At 45.0% G+C, this 7179-nt stretch overlaps 1 protein-coding gene across 1 annotated transcript; it reads right to left on the reverse strand.

Moving 5' to 3' along the window:
* Position 1: 1 nt before the first annotated feature.
* On the reverse strand, positions 2 to 7068 carry LOC136423078 (methylmalonyl-CoA mutase, mitochondrial-like). Its single transcript, XM_066411095.1, has 8 exons — positions 6881 to 7068; positions 5947 to 6056; positions 5344 to 5454; positions 4611 to 4785; positions 3703 to 3864; positions 3005 to 3114; positions 1776 to 2525; positions 2 to 1373 (listed from the first exon to the last, which is right to left on the reverse strand). Exons 1-8 carry the CDS (start codon positions 6963 to 6965, stop codon positions 627 to 629), a joined length of 2250 nt encoding a protein of 749 aa, XP_066267192.1. The 5' UTR covers positions 6966 to 7068; the 3' UTR covers positions 2 to 626.
* Positions 7069 to 7179: the final 111 nt, after the last annotated feature.

The raw sequence follows: 7179 nt of genomic DNA on the forward strand, positions 1-7179 counted from the left end.
CTTTCAGTGTTTTTTGTTTGTTTTATACTTAGCATTGTCATATGACGTCAGTAATCTATTATGAACAAGAAAATGCCTACTATGTAGTATGTAGTACGCTGGATTTCACTCAAATCTTTCACCCACAATGTATGTCTGGAAGATTTATATATTATATGTGCGTTCCCTTTCTAGGCACATTTGTTAATGTCATCACAGCAGCAAATATTCAAACTCTAGGATTAGTTACCTTCACCAGAAGGTTATGTTTTTGGGATTGTGTGTCTGTGAGAACACTATATACATGTAACTCCAGAATGGTTACAAGTGTGGATTGGCTGCTGACACACTGGGACAAATATTCCCTTGCTGCCACCACCTGTCCCCAGGGGCCCTACAGTGGTCAAAACACTTTGACAAAGGGTTAGGGCAGACAAAACCTGTGACTTGGTGGAAACAGGAGTTTTACTTTTAAAAGTTTTACTTCATTGTGTTGTCTGGAAGACCTCTCACCACCCGCAGAATTGAACAACATGAAGATTTTACATTTTGGCAAAGGTATGGGTTCCTGGAACTTAATTTTTTCATGTACTTTTGGCAGTTTTCATCTGGAAGGATCGTTTTCTCAGTGTCAGCAAAGCTAGACTCTACAAGGCATGTTGTTTCTTCTTTAGTGATGTCTTGATGTTGTCCAGTACCTCCATGGCTGCGATGGGGATCCGCGTACCGGGCCCGAAGATGCTGGCAATGCCTGCCTCGTACAGGTAGTCGTAGTCCTGGGGCGGGATCACGCCACCGCACACAACGATGATGTCCCCGCGACCCATCTCCTTCAGCTCGTGAATCAGTTCCGGGACGAGGGTCTTATGGCCCGCGGCGAGCGTGCTCACTCCAACGACATGAACGTCGGCGTCAACTGCTTGCTGGGCAACTTCAGCCGCGGTCTGGAACAGCGGACCAATGTCGACGTCAAAACCGAGATCTGCGAAACCGGTCGCGATGACCTTTGCTCCCCTGTCGTGGCCGTCTTGACCGACCTTCGCGACCAGGATACGTGGCCGCCGCCCCTCAGCTGACATGAAGTCTTCCACTCTTCTCATGGCGCTTTGGATTTCTTCTGATTCGCCGAACTCCGACTTGTATGCCCCGCTCACCATGCGGTCGCTGGCAACGTGCCGACCAAACACAGATGCCATGGCGTCGGAGATTTCCCCGACAGTACAGCGAACGCGGGCTGCATCCACGGCCAGCCCCAGCATGTTGCCGTCTCCTAGAGCGCCCTGTCTGATGGCTTCTAAGGCAGCTTCCGCCTTACCGTTGTCTCTGGATGCCTTCAGCTGTCGTAGCTTCTCCATCTGAGCCTCCCGTACAGCAGTGTTGTCTATGGACAATACCTGTATATGGTAAAAGGGACAATATTACAACATAAGCATGCATGAAGATACTCTTTGAATCCTCAACTACTTAGGAATCCGATGTAAAGTTTGATACTTGTCACTTTCAATTTGGAAAGATGTAGGACATTTCAATCTGCCGTAAGCCTTTAGCTTATATTTCAGCTGACACGTGTTACATGTCAATCGAGCTGGTCAATCAAAAGAGCAGTGCTCTATAATATTTTTGTTATTCTATTTTCCAACATTTAAGGAAATGTCACTTCGATTTTAACGTGACTGGTGTCATTTTATTTTTCTTTCAAGCAAGTTGTTAGTTTGCCAAGTATGACTTGTGATAGATAATTCCAAATCTATGTTGAAGTTCGTGATCTGAAAATTTTTGGCAAGTAATGTTGTTACCTCAACAGTTTCCTCCTTCTGCAGTCTGTACTTGTTCACTCCCACGATCACCTCCTGTCCTGAGTCTATCCGAGCCTGTCGTCTCGCCGCGCACTCTTCGATCCTCAGTTTCGGCATTCCCTCCGCCACAGCTTTCGCCATCCCTCCCATCTCCTCTACCTCGTTAATCACGCCCAGCGCTGCGTCATAAACCTCGTTAGTGAGCGATTCCATCATGTAGGACCCTCCCCACGGGTCGGCCACGTTAGGAATGCCTGTCTCTTCCTGCAGGATGATCTGTGTGTTGCGGGCAATGCGGGCACTTGTGACGGTGGGCAGCCCAAGGGCTTCATCGAAGGAGTTGGTGTGTAGAGACTGTGTGCCTCCAAACACTGCCGACATGGCCTCAATGGTTGTCCTCATGATGTTGTTGTAAGGGTCCTGTTCTGTCAGAGACCATCCGGATGTTTGCGAATGTGCACGAAGCATTAGCGACTTTTCCTTCTTTGCTCCGAATTTCTCTTTCATGAGGTGAGCCCACAGCCGACGCGCCGCCCGCATCTTCGCGATCTCCAGGTAGAAGTTCATGCCGATACCCCAGAAGAAGGAGAGGCGGGGGGCGAACTCATCGATCTCGAGACCGGCCTTCAGGCCCGTGCGGCAGTACTCCAGGCCGTCCGCGATGGTGAAGGCAAGCTCGAGGATGGCGTCTGCTCCCGCCTCTTGCATGTGGTACCCAGAGATGGAGATGGAGTTGAACTTGGGCATGTTCTGTCAGAGAAAGAGAATGAAAGCTGTCAGGACATGTTACTACTACATCTGCCCTGATGCCTGCGGTTATTGAATTACATTTACAGTCAGGCTATCAACTAGCAGGGAGTCAGGGCATCTTTTTGCACTAAGAAACAAAACACATTAGATGCACTCCTTTTGCAGAGACAACCATGGCCAGGGGATACCATGTTTCCCTGGTTAATACATACACATGCGCATGTGTTCCCCCTTCCCACACACACAGTGCCAGTGTTGTCTTTTTCCTCATACCAGACAATGGGACAGCACGAAAACTGATTGATATGTAATGGTTAATCCAAAGAGCCCATTGGAGAAGTCTGGTCACACTCCATATATCCATATATTGTTTATAGCTAAAATTAGTAAAAGCCAGTTTACAGTAGACGTAGCAGATTAGGAACAGATAGAGTCAGGAACTTGGCTGGCACTCAGACAATCAGACAGTAGTGACTAACCTGTGAGGTGTACTCAAAGATGTCGCCGATGAGTCTCATGGAGGGATCAGGTGGGTAGATGTAGGTGTTTCTCACCATAAACTCCTTCAGAATGTCATTCTGTATGGTTCCTATTGAAAGTACATAAAAAATGTCATATATCCTATTGGTGAACGTTTTATTTTGTCATGTATCATTCTGTTTTATGTATTTTTTCCTCTTTTGTAAATGAAATGTTCCTAAAACCAACCTGTGAGCTGGGAGGGACTCACACCCTGCTCCTCCCCTGTCAAGTTTGTAAATGGAATGTTCCTAACCTGTGAGTTGGGAGGGACTGACACCCTGCCCCTCCCCTGTCAAGTTTGTAAATGGAATGTTCCTAACCTGTGAGTTGGGAGGGACTGACACCCTGCCCCTCCCCTGTCGAGACAGTAAATGGAATGTTCCTAACCTGTGAGTTGGGAGGGACTGACACCCTGCCCCTCCCCTGTCGAGACAGTAAATGGAATGTTCCTAACCCGTGAGTTGGGAGGGACTGACACCCTACCCCTCCCCTGTCGAGACAGTAAATGGAATGTTCCTAACCTGTGAGTTGGGAGGGACTGACACCCTGCCCCTCCCCTGTCGAGACAGTAAATGGAATGTTCCTAACCTGTGAGTTGGGAGGGACTGACACCCTGCCCCTCCCCTGTCGAGACAGTAAATGGAATGTTCCTAACCTGTGAGTTGGGAGGGACTGACACCCTGCTCCTCCCCTGCTCCAATGAACATGGCCATGACTGGGATGACAGCTCCGTTCATCGTCATGGAAACGGACATCTTTTCCAGGGGGATTCCGTCAAACAGGGCTTTCATGTCCTCCACACTGTCAACTGCAACACCTGCACAGAAAAAGTTGTTTGTTAAATTCATGAAAATAATACACCACTTAAGCTCCTTCACATTTGGGACCACATTGTAAGTGTAAACACTGCATTAACTATCTTACGTCGATGAAGATTAGACATCCAGGTAATAAGATATGCCAAAAAAGCAATTACTCAAAACAACTGGATATGATTTTGGAAACGGTCAGACGTTTCAAGTAGCATCCACTACTTTTCGTCAGTGACTGTGAGCAAGATCAGTTGAACAGCAGGTTTATAACCACGAACTATGAATTGATATGCAAATTAGGAGAAGACAAATTTTTATACAGTCCAGTTTAACTATCTTGGTAACTGATATACATTTGGGATCACATCTGTAAGCAGTAACACCTATAGCTGCAGTGCAAGGTGAACCACTTAGTATTGCTTTGAGGAAAGTGACAGATGGTCACTGAAACGTCAGTGGACGGTCAACGAAATGTCTGTGGACGGTCACCAAAACATCTTTGTGAATAAAACACTTGATTGGGTACAAAGAATTTTGTTAACCAGTGACTTACCAACCTGATGAAACCATTCACGAATGAACGTTGTTTGTTAGTTTTAAGTTCTGCAATTTTCTACAAACCAACTCTTTCCAGAAGTAAAATTATATATCTGTTGCAATGAAGGGTAAGAAGGAAAATGCTGAAAGTATGAAGGTGCAGCACCCGTTCCCTTGTTTGGAACAAAACCCTGCTTTTATTATTGTATCGTACCTGCCATGCCAACATCTCCGTGCACCCTGGGGTTGTCGGAGTCATAGCCGCGGTGCGTGGCGAGGTCAAAGGCCACACTCAGGCCCTGCTGACCAGCCTTGATGTTCTCCTTGTAGAACTTGTTACTCTCCTCCACTGTACTGAAACCTGCGTACTGCCGGATGGTCCATGGTCGCTAGGCAACACACAAAAACAACACATAAAACCTAACACTTGTTTAGTGTACAGTGTTGACAGATTGATTTTGCCTGTTAATAATAGCAAAGGACTATGAACTATAATAATAGTTTTAATCTGGAAGTGAAAGACATTCAAGTAACGGAAAAAACAACACATTTGGAGATACCACTACCCAGACTATTAGCTAGCAGGGGGTCAGGGTGTCTTCTGTACGCCTTACACTAAGAAAACAATGAATAGATGCCCTCATTTTCCAGGGGACACCAAGAGGACACCCTACTTTCATGTGCACACACACTACCAACTGTTATTTTTTCCTCTTACCTGACACTGGGACAGCATGTGTAAATTGACTGACATATAGGGCTACCAGTGAACTCCAGTTTGTATGGTTCCCTCTCCCCCTCCCAATTTGTGGATGCCCTGTCTATAAATCCTTGATGGTGTTGACCTATCAGTTTTGCCTGAAAATAACTGTGACTTATAATAACTGTTTTATACTAAAATTGAAAGACTTTTGAGTGACCCAAAAAACATATTAGGAGATACCTACCCCAGTGTACATGGTGGGATATGGTCCCCTGGTGAAGGGGTATTTTCCAGGGATCTCATGTTCAAGGTTGTCTGTGTCAGTCTTGGTGAAAAGTGGCTTAACATCAATGCCCTGTGAAAAAGGATATGAAAGATCAACGTATAGTTTTAACTCATATAAAGTAACTTATATGTACTAAGTATTAACTGTAAAGTTATGCTCCATATTGTGATGAAATGTTATAGGGCAGAATTTTTTTTACATACTAGTAGTACTATAGAAGCAACTTCATAAAGATTCACAATGTCTTTAAACTTAAGCACACCGATGTAGCAGTTGGGCTACCAATTGGCTAACAATTATGGGGTTAGGCAGCAGGGTGAAGGTTAAACTAACTTTTCCCAGGCTAAGGCAGGCAGGCCTCCAACCTGGCCTGGAAAGTCTCAACTGTGGGAGACAACATGACCAGGCCAGGCAGGGCGTTCCACTCAGGAATTCTACAGTGAGCTAAACTCCCTTAGAAATCAGTTACTCCGTTAACTGAAGATATTACCCTCTAAAATTTATAAATAAATAAAAAAACTGGTTCAAGATCACTTTCACTACATGGATTATTAGACTGACCTCAGGAGTGTGCCATGTGAGTTTCTCCGCTGGATCAGCTCCACGGAGCTGCTTCTTGGCCAGCTGGGCCCACTCCTCGTCCAGGGGCTGTCTGTGGAGTTTACGGGTACCTGCCAGGTATCCAATTAAGTTATCGAATTCAAGTTTATTATGATATCAGGTCAAGAGACGATATTTAACATATATCAATCATCTGCCAGTGTCCAGATTACATTGAAAGTACTGTAAATGCAGAAATGTTTGCAGGGATTTAATTTCGGAGTATCTATAGGGAGAAAATGGAGCGTTCGCGGTGGTTTTGAGTTCACATTTGAAATATTAGTAGCGCTAGAGCCACACAACGGAACGTCTTTTTGCGGTGATTTTGAGTTCGCTGTATTGAGTTCACTTCACAGCGAAAAACCGTGAACATAAAACCACCGCAATCATTTCTGCACTTACAGTAACTTGAAGGTTGGCATAACTTGGGCAGAACTATTTCCTTGAAATACAGAAAACGAACTCAATACATGGTGAGGTCATAGCAAGGAGGTTAATTTTTATAAATCATAGTATCATATTTATAAATCTTTATAAATCAGGACATAACAGGCGGATGAGGCCTTCTTTCCTGGATGCGGTATAAAGGTATCAAGGTATAATACATTCATATAGTGCAGTAGGTCAATCTTGGCGTTATGGTTATGTAATATGTATACTTCCATTGTATTGCTGTTGTCTACGTACTAATAAAATACTGTTTCTGTATCTTTAATGAAAAGTCATCATGGGCTTCTCTGCACTGTAAAACGCTCGTAACACAAACGCGTTGGAGGAACGTAACTTTGCTATGGCATGTGTCCCCAAATGGACTGTTCGATGTCTCCATCTACGTATGCAAGAACGCCCCCCTCCCCCAACAACAACGAAACAAACTAAAACTCCTTTCTCGTACCTGTAACGCTGACAGTTGGACGACTGGCGATCAGACAAAGCCTGTGGACAAGACTCGGTCGTGTCAGCGCCAAAAGAGACGACATTCTGCTGGTAGAAACAGCAGAAAAACAGAGTTTCTCTTCCAGATGATCGTCAATCTGTGACCTCGTGTGTTTTCGTCAGATGTACACAGCTTATGGTGATGTCATAATTGAGGGTCTGCATGAAGGATACCGACAACGCGAATCCCTTACATTTTTCGCTAAAATCACGGTTAAAATCAGGGAAGGTAATACTTTTGCGTAAGTTTAGCGAAAA

This window comes from Branchiostoma lanceolatum, chromosome 17 (genome assembly GCF_035083965.1).
Source record: "Branchiostoma lanceolatum isolate klBraLanc5 chromosome 17, klBraLanc5.hap2, whole genome shotgun sequence".
Classification (NCBI taxonomy): domain Eukaryota; kingdom Metazoa; phylum Chordata; class Leptocardii; order Amphioxiformes; family Branchiostomatidae; genus Branchiostoma; species Branchiostoma lanceolatum.